The following is a 16,567-nucleotide window of genomic DNA, read 5'->3' as shown; positions in this document are numbered from 1 at the left end:
TTGAAAAACGCGTCGAAAATGGAAACCACTCTTGGTAATATTATTCTGTAATAATGTTAATGTTCTTCTGCACTGTTAAATTTGGTTATATTATGTTTTGTTAATAACTTGTGATGTGCTATATGGGAGCTGAAATAGTGGAATGCTGTGTAAGCGGTGGGACTGGGTGAAGGGCTTCTGTTCTTTGAGGGCTGGACACACCTCTTAGGAGATGAGTGACAGGAGAAGTTAGGAGAAAAAGGAAACTGTGTCTGAAGGAAGTTTTGAGTAAGGAGTCAGGAGACAATAAGCAGGAGTGTTTGTGATGTAGGAAAAAAAAGGACGTGAGTGGCAGGAGATAGCTATTGGTAGAGAAAGCTTTATTTTATTGTTTTGGAGATGTGCTCTGTAACCCAGATAATGGAGCTTAAGACAGAGCATCGTTTGTTATGGAATATAAAGCTTGATGAAAAGAAGCAATGTCAAGGGTGGATGCTGACCTTGAGTGGATTTTTACAACAACAACAACATTTATTTCTATACAGTAGCACATTTTCATACAAAAAAGTAGCTCAAAGTGCTTTACATAAGGAAGAAAAATAAAAGACAAAATAAGAAATTGAAATAAGACAACATTAGTTAACATAAAAAAAGAGCAAGGTCCGATGGCCAAGGAGGACAGAAAAAACAAAAAAAAACTCCAGACGGCTGGAGAAAAAAAATAAAATCTGCAGGTGTTCCAGGCCACGAGACCGCCCAGATCCCTCTGGGCATTCTACCTAACATAAATGAAATAGTCCTCTTTGTATTTAGGGTTCTCACGGACGCTCTTAATGATGATGGTCATGCAGACTTCTGGCTCTTAATCCATCACTGTTGGAACATCACTGTGCTTTCCACCAAAAGGACACGGGAAAAGGAAACAGAAGAGAGAGTAGGGGTTAGTACAGATTTTAGAGCCACCATGAATAGTTATTATAATAAATTGGATATACAGAGTATCAGGATTAAATTACAGTGAGGTTATGAAAAGGCCATGTTAAAGTAATGTGTTTTTTAAAGTGCTCTACTGTATTAGCCTGGCGAATTCCTATAGGCAGACTATTCCAGATTTTAGGTGCATAACAGCAGAAGGCCGCCTCACCACTTCTTTTCAGTTTTGCTCTTGGAATTCTAAGGAGACACTCATTTGAGGATCTGAGGTAACGATTTGGAATATAAGATGTCAGACATTCGATATATAAGATGGGGCGAGCTTATTTAAGGCTTTATAAACCATAAGCAGAATTTTAAAGTCAATCCTGAATGACACAGGTAACCAGTGTAATGACATCAAAATTGAGAGAAATGTGCTCTTATTTCCTTTTCCTGGTTAGGATTCTAGCAGCTGCATTCTGCACTAGTTGCAAACGATTTATGTCTTTTTTGGGTATTCCTGAGAGGATTGCGTTACAGTAATCTAGTCGACTGAAAACAAACACGTGAACTAATTTTTCAGCATCTTTCAGTGATAAAAGAGGTCTAACTTTTGCTATGCTTTTTAAGTGAAAAAATGCTGTCCTAGTGATCTGATTAATATGTGATTTAAAATTCAGATTACAGTCACAGTTACCTCTAAGCTTTTTACCTTCGTCTTGACTTTTAATCCTAATGTATCCAGTTTTTTTTCTATAGCCTCATAGTGTCCGTTATTGCCAATCACTAAGATTTCAGTTTTCTCTTTAATTTAGCTTGAGATAATTACTATTCATCCATTCAGAAATACAAGTAATACAAGTTGTTGTTGTTGTTCCAGCAATTGACATGATGCATACATTTCACTGTCCAACATCCAGATCACATGGTCTATCTCTCTCTTTCTGATGTATGCCTTTCTAATGTTCTTTTTTGTGGTGCTTTAGATGGGCCATTTTTTATGTTGAAATCACACATAGGATTCTGGGACATTACACACATGTGATAGAATAGCGATTCTGGTGAATGATGGCTATGCCTGAAAGCTGTGATCTTGTATGTATCTGCAGAGTCTCTTACTGTCTCCGTTCTTTTTACCATGAAGTTGTAAAACTTGTCTGACCATTTTAATTAGAAGCACCGTAAATTCCATGGATAACAAAACAGATGCATTAAGTTATAAATTACTAGTACAATACAGAAAGAATGTACAAATGTATTTGAGTCATAAGTTATTAGTCCACAAGAGAGGATGCTTTCAGTGTAAATTGCCTCTGTACATTAGTTAGTTAAATTGCCTTAAGGGTCCCTGTAAATTCCTTTGTAAATTGGTTCATCATGGATCGTTTGAGGAAAATGGAAAACTTAATATAAGTAGTCCACAGTTTCAAAAAATGACGATTTTATTCTCCAGGATATTAGTTCACACAAATCTTGCAAAATTTACACACTGGTAAGATTAATATTACCGTATCTTTGGAGCTAGCTGGATTTTACATATAAATGTGCCTACTCCCTACATAGGCAGTAAAGTAAAAGTCATCCCATTTGATAAATATTCATTTATTATCGGTTGGGGAGTTATGGGCCCCAAATTCATATGATTTAGCATCAACAAAGTACTTACAGGGTCAAAAGTGCATTATCAGTTCTATTTAAAATACACCAGGCATCTGTCAGTTAATAAAAAGCAATGCCTTTATGAAGAGACAATATGCAAATGGTGTTTGAGCAGAACTTTCCCATCCCCAGTTATGGTGAAAATTTAAATGACTGTTAAACAACGCAAACACTTCAACAAATAGCATACATCAATTAATAAGATCATCCATTCATATATTAATTCGATTTGATTAGATTAGATAAACTTTATTAATCTGTAGGGGAAAATCAGATGCATTCAGGAGCAGAAAAATTAAAAACAAGGATACATACTCACAGGAAAAATAATACAGCCAGCCGATCGATGAATAAATAAATAAATAAATAAATAAATAAATAAATATTGTGCAGATATTTCAGAATTAACAAGTACATCAGGAGGAAGCATTGAATTATTATATAGCAGTATGCAGAAAAGACCCTCAGATGCGTTTCTTAGCACACTGTGGTGGAAAGAGACTATGGCTAAAAGTGCTCCACGACAGCACCTCCTGGAGAGAGTGGAGGGGATTTGTCATAATGACATCCAGTTTTGCCACCATCCTCTTTTCCATAACAGCTTTCAGTGTGTCCAGGATTCGCCCTGTGATGGATCAGTCTTTACTGATAGGTTTGTTAAGGCATTGTGCATCATTTGAGCTCAAGTAGCTTCCCCGGGAGACTGCAGCATTGAACAACACACTAATAAATAAATAAATAAATACTACTTATATATTTTCAATCGTGTTCGAATAGGGCAATTGGCGTGTCCTATCGAATAGTTTAAAAATCCACAGAGAAAGATAATGAAGAAGTTAATATCCTTTGAATAGATCATTCACAAACATTCTAGGTCTAAACAAGTTAAAATGAACCCAAGTCAAAATGACAATGTTTTCCTTAGGAATTTTGTTTGTTTGAGCACAAGTTGCTTATAAAGTTGTTCCTTTCCCTAGTTTGTGTTTTTATTGGAGTCTCCTTATAGTTTTTGTTTCCTCCTATTGTCTCCTATAGTTATCCTAGTCAGTTATTTCTCTTCATTTATATTTGTGTCCAATGGGATTAATTATTTCACCTTAATGACTTTTAATTGAATCAGTTTGGTTAACAATGTGTTATTACCTGTTTAGGTTTTAGGAAATTTCATTTTGTTAGTGAAATCCAGGGGGACAGCACCTCCCAGTTTTGCAGGAGTGTTGCTCTTTAATCAAGCTGCCTTAGTCTAATTGCTGGGCCATTGAGATTTCCTCGTTGTCCTTGGCTCCTCTTCTCTTTTCAAGTTTCAAGTTTCAACACTCCTGTCATGTGTATTGGGTGCATTTTACTCTCATTTTCTTTGGACAGGTTCAACTTTTATTTTCATTAGTTTTTTTAGGTGCCAGCTATGTCAAATTGAAAAATTTTAGAATATATTCTGTTCTGAAATAGTTCATTTTATGTTTTTATTAAGCACTAGCATTTGTATATTTTGGGATTGTATTTTTTTTGAGTACACGTAGCATTCGGCTTACTGATTTCTTGTGTAATTATCATTCTTTGAGATTTCTGTAATTTGTTCTTCTTGGACACGTGATGCTTGATACTTGTTTAATTAATAAACTATCTCATCTTGTTGCTTTCTCTTCCCATTAATGGTAAAATATAAAGCATCACTGCAATAAGACATGGAAAATTGCAGTACCTGTGAAATCCAGAAACACAAAATGGTACTGCCAATGAAAAATAAATACCCAAGCTGGTGACAATATGATATAATCAAAATGTCAAAATAGTAATAAAAATAAAATCAATCATTAATCTAAATATAAACTAACACTATTAATAAATGCGGCACGATGGCGCAGTGGTAGCGCTGTTGCCTCTCAGTAAGGAGACCTGGGTTCGCTTTCCGGGTCCTCCCTGCGTGGAGTTTGCATGTTCTTCATGTGTTTGTGTGGGTTTACTCCAGGTGCTCCGGTTTCCTCCCACAGTCCAAAGACATGCAGGTTAGGGGCATTGGTGATTCTAAATTGTCCCTAGTGTGTGCTTGGTGTGTGGGTGTGTATGTGCCCTGTGGTGGCTGAGGCCCTGCCGGGGGTTTGTTGCCGCCCTGTGCTGGCTGGGTTTGGCTCCAGCAGACCCCTGTGACCCTGTAGTTAGGATATACAGTAGCGGGTTGGATAATGACTGACTGACTATTAATAAATAAGATGTTCCTGAATCTATCTATCGAAAGACAGGAATTGCTTTTTAGGAACCTTTCACAGCTGTATGTGATTTAATTTCAAGGTAAAGGGTACCACCGTGGTTATAGATGACATACAGTAGTTCCACAAGTGACGTTTTCAAGTATCATATATCATATCATAGTGGCAATGGAAGAGCACATCTCTGCATGCCAGCATAGGAAGGCAGTGTTCACTAGTGATCATTATATCCTTCTACACTTGTTGCTACAAATTGTGAAATGTACTGCACAAATAAACCAAGGAAATTCAAGAACAAATTCACCTGCACATTAGAAATCGTGGATTGCAGACATGGCTACTGAGGACTTACGAGATACCACAAGACTTCTTGGACTGTAGATGACAGAAAAGGGCTTCTAGTTGGGATAGGCAAGATGCAGTTGTTTATTGATATTCTTTCTATTAAGAAACTTCCTTCATTTTTAATACTAAAGAATTACAGAAATCGGGTCTTAATGTGGAAAAATATATAAAAAATGCTGTACTTTAAAAACGCAATTTCCCTTAGTAAATTAATAATTGTGAAACAAATAACCTTGTAAAATGCTGAACGTATCCTTTAAGCAAGTTTAGAAAAATGAATTAATTGATAAAAATCCATCCTCAACCTATTTTTGTGCAGGAGTTGAATGGTGAAGAGTTGACAAATGACGGTGTCCATATGTCAGAGCCATCCATCCATTGTCTAACCTGCTGAATCCGAACACAGGGTCACAGGGGTCTGCTGGAGCCAATCCCAGCCAACACAGGGCAGGAACCAATCCTGGGTAGGGTGCCAACCCACCGCAGGACACACACACAAACACACAGTAGGGCCAATTTAGAATCGCCAATCCACCTAACCAGCATGTGTTTGGACTGTGGGAGGAAACCGGAGCGCAGACACGGGGAGAACATGCAAACTCCACGCAGGGAGGACCCAGGAAGCGAACCCAGGTCTCCTAACTGCGAAGCAGCAGCGCTACCACTGCGCCACCATGCCAGAGCCATCTTTCACTAAAAAAGTTATTATTATTATTATTATTTCCCCAGAATATTATGTCAAAGAACCTACATTAATTCTTTCTGTATTTGACACAATTCAATGAATTGCTGGGTGACTACCAACAATGTGCATACTTGGGAGTTATTTTACATTATCCATTATGATTTACGCAATGAAACCATTTTTGAACTTATGTTGTGCTCAAATAGCTTGGTCAGTAGGATCAGTAGGACTATCAGATTGAATGTCACAACAGGCTTCCCCAGCATCATGAAAATTACTGTATGGATCTTTTAATACCATTTGTTGTCTTAAAAATAACAGTGAAGGTGAATTTTTACATATAAAAAGATTTTCAGACACGTGCAGCTAGTGCTAATCTTCACAGTTGTTCCAAGTACATCTTTGCTACAGCGTGTGTACTTGGAATGCCTGTCAGATGAGGTGGAGCTGGATCCACAGACTGGAGTGAGGTGAACTTTTCTATTCATATGCTATGGTTAACTCACCTTGTCATAAGTGTTTGAGCAAACAAAATCAATTTTGTGTTGGTTTTGTATGTGAATGGCTGGTAAAATGAGGTAATGCAAAGAGTGTCCGTTCCACTCTCTCTTTGATTGTCACTTTGCATGCACAGAGAGTCTTGTTAAAAAGAGCTGTGTTTTTAACTGTTGTTTTTGTGAGAAAGCTGGAGTTTTTATATGCCTTTTTTAAGCAACAGAGCATGAGCCACTAGCACTTAATTCTTTACAGGCGCACCAAGAGCAAAAAAGTAAAAATATTTGTAAGATAAAAAACTGAACATACAGTGCAAATGTACATTTTAGCATTTAAGTTTCTTTGAATATATACTTATTTTTAAAACAAGTATTCAGATCTAGGGTTGGGCTGATTGAGCACCCCTATCATTCCAGGGATTTCTCTGTTACTGAAATGTCGCCCAATTATCTCCATCATCTGCTAAGTAGTCCATATGCTCCCACACAGCAGGCATTAAAGGAGTGCTCTTCCCCTAAATGATATTTTTGTATACAATGATTGCCCCATATACTTGGCAGTGGAAAATTTTTAATCCCATGTTTATGTGGAGAAAAAACACATCGAAGATTCAAAGTGAACGGGAACCAAGGGTGACCAACTATGGACAACCTGAAATCAGAAAATGTTGGGATGGTAGGGAAAGTGCAAATAAAACAAAAACAGTGATTCTTAAATTGACTTTGACTTTTATTTAATTACTGACCGTATGAACTCAAAATATTTTATGTTTTGTCTGGTCAACTTCACTTCATTTGTTAATATACATCCATTCCTGCATTTCAGGGCTGCAGCATATTCCAAAAAAAGATGAAAAAAGAATTTCCCACATTTAATATTTTTATTGGACGTTGTTGTTGACATTAAAAACAAAAAAGCTCTTGTCTAAGGTAGTACAGGTGTTTTAAGAGTAAATTCACAATGCAACTAAAGGTGACACTATTACAATTTTTGCCTTTTATCAGATTTTTTGTGTGACTATTAATTTCCATTCTCTTATCCTCTGTTATAAAATTGTAACTCATCTTGTTGTATGATTTTGCATATTTGTGGATAAGGTTCTCACTTAAGTCCGTGGGATGGACATCAAGGGGTTGTATTTGCAGACATTTTCAGCAAAAAATGCGCACCACAGTTGCCATGCTGAATGGATCAACAAGGGTCTACCTGGCACCTAGAGGCATGGAGAAGACTTTGAACCTTATTTGTGAAGGGAACTGGGGGTTGCAGTTGTCCCCGTGAATGGAGAATTCCCAGTAAGTGAAAGTCATAGGCTTCTCCCTATGTACACATCATCTGTTCCTAGTACTGATAATGTGGTTCTTGGAGTGGCCCCATTGTGGTCTCATTACAGCCTCGGGCAAAGCATTTAGAAAATGATTGAACTTGCTTGTAGAGGAAGTAAAAGTGGTAACAAGGTTCCCATAGGTGAACATGTTGAAGGATCCATCTCAAGCCTCAAGGGGTGAGACCCTGCCATACCCTGATAGTCCTCCAGATCCTAACCCTATTTTTAAAATAGCTCAATGCTTCAATTCCATAATTCCTTGGTTTTTCGAGAAAGTAACCCCTGCAGATAATGAGAATTGGCTGTATATCCTGAAAGTGCATAGCATGTACAAAACCAATAAAAAAAAATCGGACAGATGCTGTGATACTTCACAGTTAAGTACTGAACATCGGAAAATTTGTCAACTCATGATGGCATGGAAGAGAAATAGAAAATTGAAAATTTTAGCTATTGCTTTGAAGTACTTTAAGTCTTTTCTGAAAAGGTGTCCTTTCCTGTCATTTTAGCTGCCCCAACTTTGCCAATGAGGTCAGATCTGTTCCACATATGAGTGAATAAATTGGAATTATTTTACTTTCAAAAATCAAACACAAACTTGTACATGCCCTGCTGCAATTGTGTTTAAAGCTCTTGTGAATTCAAGATGGCACTGTTGCTATCAACAACTCAGGGATGTTAATGAAAAGAGTGAAAATCTAAAAGAACAAGAAAAATAATATTAATTTCACAGATTAAACACTATTTTACCAAATTATATGCTGCTTTTCTCATATAGTTCACTTTCTGTCAATTTTCTGTGCAATTATAATATATATTGATCATTTTGGATAAAACCATCAGTTAAATAAATATGTACTGAGTAAGTAAATGTCAGAATAGTATGTATTAATACTAAGTATAAATAGAATGCAACATTATATTTTAGGGCTTATTAGAATAATCGTGAATGCTTATTATATAAAAAAACAATTTTTTTATGTATTGGCTTGGATTTTTCATAATTTTTATATTTCTTCTCAAATGCAAATTTTAAGTGAGCTAAAAGATGTTTTACATCTCATTGATTTAATGCAGTATTCATAGCATGTTGCACATCAGAATTGCAAACTCAAAAGAAATGCCTTTTTAAGTGTCAGTGGTTTTCCAAAAAGACACACTTGTTTTTATTTGAGCTTATTTTTTGGTGTGTTCTTTCTCACTAAATGTAGTTAAGTGGAAATAAAAAGTATTGTTTCTTTGTGTCTTTAGCACAGCTAATAAGAAGCAACCTGATATTTTTGTCACTGGCAAATAATATGCTCATCAGCAAGTCATGATTATTATGTCCTAACCAGCATATTCCAATTCAGGGTCGCAGGGTACAGATCAGGTGCAAGGCAGGAACCAAAGCTGAACAAGGTGTCATCACAGGCTCCAGTCATGTACACACCCGCATTCACACTCAATGGGTCTAATCTAGAATATCCAGTTAATTTAACATACATGTCTTTGGATTATGACTTTTCAAAATTATTAATTACTATCAAAATACCCGCGCTTCGCAGCGGAGAAGAAGTGTGTTAAAGAAGTTATGAAAAAGAAAAGGAAACATTTTAAAGATAGCATAACATTTGCTTTCTATTCATTTGCATAAGCACAGTCCTTCACCAGCAATTATTTAATGAGCTCAGACCTGGCACTAAAACGTTTCTGTCGCACTTTTGCTGAGTTTGTGCCAAACACTGTTCTATCTCTGACCATCTCATTTTCGTTTGCATAAGTACAGTCCTTCACCAGCAATTTTAAAAACGCCAGTGGCAGCGTGTCTATAAACTTAATTTAAACTTATGGTTTACACCGTGCTTTGTTTCCGCAGTAGCTGCACTTATGTATACGCTTGTATGCGTCACTTGCTTCATATTCTTTTGCTGCCTTCTCAATTGTGTAATGCGTTTTTTGTTCAGCGTTCTATGGAGCTCTTCCTTGTTCTGTATGTACTGTGTTCACAGTCAGTTCACGTGAGCCGCTCTCTTGTGTGATCTTGCAATGTCCACGGCTTTATTTAATGTTAGCTAAGACCCGGCACTTAAAAGTTTCTCGCTACAGCAATTTTAACTCTGTTACAAAGTGATCCAAAGTCTCGTTTATACCTTGTGTCTTCTCATTAAACTTGTGTCTCGCGAAAATTGTATTCGTCGTAGGCATGACAAACGGCAGCAGCAGCGTGTCTAGAAACTTAATTTAAACTTACGGTTTACACCGTGCTTTGTTTCCGCAGTAACTGCACTTATGAATATGCTTGTATGCGTCACTTGCTTCATATTCTTTTGCTGCCTTCTCAATTGTGTAATGCATTTTTTTTTGGAGCTCTTCCTTGTTCTCTACATGCTGCGCTCACAGTCAGTTCACGTGAGCCATTATTCCTTCACCCACGCATATTTACCTTATATGGGCAGGCACTCAATTACGTGGGAGGCGTGATGATGCGGGACGCAACTCCGCCTCACACAGCGACCGAGCTGCAGGCTATGGCCGAATTTATATGGTCGAAAGTAGGTTCCAGTTTTGACCGTTATGCGTAGAATTTCAAAATGAAATCTGCGTAACTTTTGTAAGTAAGCTGTAAGGAATGAGCCTGCCAAATTTCAGCCTTCCACCTACACGGGAAGTTGGAGAATTAGTGATAAGTGAGTGAGTGAGTGAGTCAGTCAGTTAGTCAGTCAGTCAGTGAGGGCTTTGCCTTTTATTAGTATAGATAAACAATTTGTGTTGGCATTTGATTTATACGCAGGAGCGCATTTGATTATGGCCAGGAACACATTGTGTTCATGTAATTTTAGGCAAGGTACCTGGTATTGTCTAGGTTTTTTTTGTGTAGTATGAGTTAAGAAAAGCAAAGGTCTCTGTGTTTTTTCAATGGTGACCCTGTTGTTATTGCTGTTTGTCCTAACTGTCATCCACTTTGCCTCTCTATAAATGTCTCTATTCTTGTGACTTCCAAATTTGTTTTTTTTGGACCTGAACCATACTGGGCTATATCCATGAATGCTGTCATGTCTGCTTCGTCCTCTTAGTTCAAGGTGGACAGTTCGTAGATCTTAAATTATAAAGAAAAGCAGACAAAACAGGAGTTAAACAACAACCCTTTATTACTCCTTTGTGTTGTGCTCTACTTCCACTCTCGATCAGGCCTCAGCCAACTCTCCCCTATAAAAGTGCACAATATTCCCTTTTATATTACAGTTGATACTGTAGGAACATCATGTGATGTTGCATAGGTAAGTCATATTAAGCTCTTGTCATTTTGTCTACATGTCTGGCTTCAGTCTGTTTGGCTCTGTCACTTGCTTTGAGCCAGCAGGTGACACTAGTGTGCCCACTTTAGCACAAAGGGGAAAAAAAAACACTTATGCTTTGTCCATATGGCAACTGGGCAAAATTTAGTCCAGATCGGTCAAAGGGTGTAGGACTATATAGGAAAAAGCACAGGCTGACAGACAAATATACACACATGCAATTTTATTTATATACATTTACAGTGAGTTTTGTTGTTAATTTTTTGTGGGTTATTGTGTATGCTTAGTAAAGTTTTTCTTTTTTGTACAACCAACAAATATAAGAAAATTGTTTAGACTATACTGTAAGTACTAGATGTGTTGTTGTAATAAGTCCATAAGTAAAAAACTGAATAAGTATGTTTAGCACTCTGTTCTTTGAAAATAGTGACTTTATTATACAGTTGTCCATCCAATGAATACAATATTTGTGCAGCTAGCATTTTGTATATGTCTGTCCTATGTATTATTTCTCAGGGGGTGTGTATTTTTTAACTTAGCTATATCTTCATTGTTAATTTCTCTAAGAAATTTTTTTCACAATTTCCAGAGATCTTCTGTTCAACTGATTAATGAACAAATGATCCTAATGTCAGTCAGATTTGTTGTGTGCATGGATAATAACTGCATAATAACTGGCCGATATTGTCTAGTGCTCGTGTACTGGGACAGGCTCAAGATACCATGACACAATAAAAAATGTCTTTCAGTTTCCAATGCTGAGGTCTACATTGATGTCAGCCCATCTTAGACAGGTAGCACATCTAGTCCTACAAAATAATATTGACAAAGTGAAAGCATGATTTCAAAAAGCTTTGCAAAATTATTAATAATCAAAAACTGAACTCTCTCATTGATATAAAATATTCTGATTCTTTGCTGTGGTACTCCATATTGTGCTTAGGTGCCGAATGCATGGTAAAATGCTATCTTTTTTATTATTTGTATGTGTATTATCTGATTCTGTTAATAAGAAATGAATCTGTAACATCTCTTGTATTTCTTTGTTATAGTTGAAAAGAAAGATGAAAGTCAAACCCCAGAAGAAGAGTTATATAGCCCTGAAAGCAATTCTGGAGGTAATTTGTAATAATTTTCTTTGGTTCTAAAATGATATAAAAGATTTTGTTTATAGAAATGAATAAAAAATGGGAGAAAGAAAGAAATTTGGTATCAAGACATCTGAACATTAACAGTAGATTTTACAAAACATCGCAGGTGGTGAGTGGTAGGCTGATGAAAAAAAAATAAAAATTGTGAGCTACAAATTATCAGTAAGTTACTTTATCTCAATAGTAAGAATACATTCTCAGCCTTTGCAATTAAATTAAAACATCTATTGTAATTTCATAGCACATTCCAAAAGTAGTATATACAACTTGGAATAATAAAATGTAAGACCTTAGAAAATACAAAGGATGAAACCATTCATTTAACCTAAATGTGTAGCAAGAATATGAGTATAATATGAGTAAATAATGAGTATAATGTGAGTAAAAAAAGCAGCAGAAAAGGTATAACCACACATGAGAATAAATTAAACAAATAGTAGAGATTTGAATTAGCTACTTTATGGGCATGGGGTATAACTGAAGGTTAACTATATTGCAATATTAATTTTCCAAAAACAATACCGAGCTGGTGGAATGTTGGTTTTGACATGAGATCAAAAGTCAATGCTGCCTCAAAGAACCAGGTTTGTGTGAGCAAAAAGTTTCACTTACCCTGTGAGCACAGCTTAAATTGTATGCAATATAACTGTCTATTCACATCTAATACATTTTATTCATTACAAAAATACTTGAAAAATGTCATTATTATTTATTGTAGCACATACAATTTGTGCATAAAGGTGAACAGTTATGCTGTATGCTGCTCATGAATGGAAATATAAAAAATGATTTGAGCAACTTGACTGTGTACCTTACATACTAGATTTTTAAAAATCAATTAAGGTTGATTAAGAGTTGTAAAAAGTCACAATTCCATTTAGGCATCAAAATTATGTGAATTTCCCCTTGGGATTAATAAAGTATCTATCTATCTATCTATCTATCTATCTATCTATCTATCTATCTATCTAAAAGAAGAATTGTCTCCCTCATCCCATTCTGTTCTTGCAAAAATTACTACTGTATAAAAATGTAATTAATTTTGTTTTAACAAATATTTTCTATCCATTCATTACTTTTTCAAATTCACAAGAGTCTAACAGAATAGCATCAGATGCAAAGCAGAAATCAAATCCAGACACAAAAAAAAACAGTTCTTAAGAAAGCAAACAATAATGTAATATACAGTATATCATATGTAATCCACGTATGTAATGCATTTTAATAAAAGAACAATTTTTTGTGTGTTTTTGTGTCTGTCTGTTTGCTAGGGTTATGAAGAGAAATGTAAGAATAGGCAAAACATGTAGAAGAAGGGCCACAAAATCAGAATTGATAATAAATACTATCAAATAAGACTCAAAAAATAAGAAAATTGGTCAAATCGGCCTGTTCTGTTGTCCAACTTTATACATTGGCAGTAGCAGTATGGCAGCGAGTTTCTTACATCAGCTCAGGTAATGTGAACAAGGTTTAAATCTGTATTGCTAATGACTGATAACTTCACATGGTGAGCAATGTATGTTAAAATAAGTATAAATCGACACACACATTGGTAAACACAACAACTGCTGAATGTTCTCATCAAAATACTTCCACAATATATTATACACAGTGACCCCTCGCTATATCGCTTGCGAAAAATTGAAGTGTACATAGGAATGCGCTTTGCCAAAACTTTATAGAAAAATTTAAAAATAACACTGCTGTTTAGGAAACGATATTTCAGATTGACAATATTTTATTTACACTTCTGTTAACTGGGAAAATCAGTGAGGTGTCTTAGATTTTTCTGTCCTAGATATCGGCGTCTGTCTTACTTCTTTTCTTTATGGTCAAGTAATATCTTGTACATATTGTAATTTTCAGAGCTACTAATAGATGGTGTACAAATATTTAAAAAGTCTAGAATGTTTTTATTTTATAATTTTTGTGTATACTTATATTCTGATACTTTTCTGCATGTTGTCAAATAATAAGGATTTCAAATAACTTAGTATGAGTGTAATTAGGAAAGCTCACAATTGAAATGACACCTTTTTATTATTTTAACACAAAGATTTACATTTTGTAACGCTTGTTACATTAATACGATACTCAGTTAATCTAATTGAAAGTTCTACTTAGCTACACTGCATAGATTGAGAGTTTGTTGGATAACTGCATTGTTTTTTATGGGTGTTGTTGAATATCTGAATGTTATGATCTAATTGCTGAAACACAGTTTTCTCACACATAAAAAATTGAAATAACAAATACCCTTTAGTCAGTGAAACTACATATTGATGTAAAAATGTCGTAATTATAATTAGTCTGTGCTCTACAAATACGTTTACAGATTTCCAAATAGGAGTACATTACCAGTGTGGTATGCAAACAGTATGCCAGCTTTCTAATGGAATTGGTGGAGTAGCAGATTAGGCCCTGAAATCTTGTCCATTTTGGGGGAGCACTGTGGGAATGTAGTTGGTGGTGTTGCTTCAAATTTGTTTGCTCCCTGGATAAATGTGTGCCTTTTCTGTAGGTAGTTCTGTTTTCTTCCCACATCACAAAGAGGTGGTTTATTTTCTAAACCAACCCAGTCAACACTAACACAGATAAATTTAAAAATGCATCTTTTTTATTCATTTTGGCCTTCTATCCACACTGAATGACATTTCCAATGACTGGAGAAGTGTCATTTTGAAACAACTCTCCAAAATGTGTAAATCTGAAAACATTGAGCCTTGTGTAGCAATTTAGATAGGACAAATGAAGCTTTCCAAAAATGCTGACTTATAATTATCATGTGTACAGATAGTGGCTTCCATTTGTGATCTCATCTTTATTGCGGGGAAATTTCTTTGCATCAGCCAATGGGAGTTGTGCCTTGAAATGCTTGAATATTTTGCTGTATGTATTTTGGCAGGACTCCCAGGCTTTGGTAATCTTATACTCACATATAACCTCATCAGACAAAGCAATATGTTTTGTTTTTTCCTCGTTCTTTCAAGGTTTCAATTTACTTTGGGTTTGCTCCGTAAACGGACATTTTGTCTGACAAACTTTGCATGTCTGATAAGAAGGGTTTGTGCATTTTTGCAGATTCAGGTGTGGACAACTAAGTTTTAGAAAACAATACAAAAATGCTAGTGTAGACAGAAAACAGAATTGGTGTTTTCAAATTTATCTGTGTTAGTGTGGATTAAGTCTAAATGTAGGTAAGTGTGTAGATGGGATGTGCTACAGACTCGCATCCCATTTAAGACTGGCTCCTGCCGAGCACATGATTCTACTATGATAAACCTTGGCTCTCTGTAATATTAGAATAGGTGGAGCCACAAACTCAATGACAGCGTAAAGTCCATTTCTTTTTTTTTTTAACAGAATATAAATATAAGATTGGTTGTTATATTTTTAGAGAGGAGTTCAGTCAGTCAGTCATTGTCCAACCCGCTATATCCTAACACAGGGTCACGGGGTCTGCTGGAGCCAATCCCAGCCAACACAGGGCGCAAGGCAGAAACAAATCCTGGGCAGGGTGCCAGCCCACCGGAGGGCACACACACACACACACTAGGGACAATTTAGGATCGCCAATGCACCTAATCTGCAAGTCTTTGGACTGTGGGAGGAAACCGGAGTACCTGGAGGAAACCCACGCAGACACGGGGAGAACATGCAAACTCCACAGGGGAGGACCTGGGAAGCGAACCCAGGTCTCCTTACTGAGAGGCAGCAACCGTGCCGCCCGAGAGGAGTTCTTACAATGAAAATATCTGCAATGTTGGAATCTCGTCAGTGATTTGACATGAATCGCATCACATGTTCCTTTCAAATTCCAGACTTGTTTGTGGCATGAAGTCTAACATGTTTTGCAATTTCTTTCAGTTGCTTCAACATGTGACATCTGTGGCAAATCATATAAGTATCTGCGGAGTTTTGTGAAGCACAGAGAAGAGCATTACACCCAAGGTTTGTTGAACCTATTTGGACTTGGATATTTACCATTTTATTTTATTGCTTTGTTTTTATTATTATGGAATTGGTTGAATATTAAAACATTTTCTTCAAGGCCAGGTACGTTCATAGCTATTTTTGTATGCTTCAACTTGTTAGACATAGGTAATAATAGTAACTTGAGTGATGGGCCCTGTATGATTGGAATGTAATCAAATATTTTTGATTGTGGTCGTGTGACAGTCAATATAATAAATCAGATTTTTTAATAACTTTGTATCAGCTTTATTAGCAACTGCACCTTTTAAACATATTTTACTGGCAAATTTTTGATTAATAAAATTATATTTCAGCTTTTAAAATATTTTGGTTTCATGCATGTCACCTAATCAAAACAAAAAAGGATGTATCCCTGACACATTTTTTTTTAAGCCAGGTTGAACTTCATTAAAAGATATACCCAGCAAGTATTAGCTTCACAGCCATTTTTTTTGTGATCACACTGTTTGCCACTTACAGTATATCAAAATGTCTCCACTTTCCAGTGTCTTTGGTATCCTTAGATCTGAGACCCATTTTTTGTGATC

The 16,567-nt window shown here is 36.0% G+C and overlaps 1 protein-coding gene across 4 annotated transcripts in view; it reads left to right on the top strand.

Annotated features, from left to right (window-relative positions):
* LOC120535130 (zinc finger and BTB domain-containing protein 41-like) overlaps positions 1-16,567 on the top strand; it is a 133,291-nt gene that overhangs the window by 24,088 nt on the left and 92,636 nt on the right. For all 4 annotated transcript variants that reach the window (XR_005634858.1, XM_039762738.1, XM_039762739.1 and 1 more), the window contains exons 3-4: positions 11,943-12,008; positions 15,912-15,995. Coding sequence is in view for 3 of the 4 variants with exons in the window: in XM_039762738.1 (XP_039618672.1) it covers positions 11,943-12,008; positions 15,912-15,995 (150 nt within the window). In the remaining variant the exon portion in view is untranslated. The remainder of the gene's footprint in view (positions 1-11,942; positions 12,009-15,911; positions 15,996-16,567) is intronic.

This window comes from Polypterus senegalus, chromosome 9 (genome assembly GCF_016835505.1).
Source record: "Polypterus senegalus isolate Bchr_013 chromosome 9, ASM1683550v1, whole genome shotgun sequence".
Classification (NCBI taxonomy): domain Eukaryota; kingdom Metazoa; phylum Chordata; class Cladistia; order Polypteriformes; family Polypteridae; genus Polypterus; species Polypterus senegalus.
This window is presented reverse-complemented; position numbering and strand designations above follow the sequence as displayed.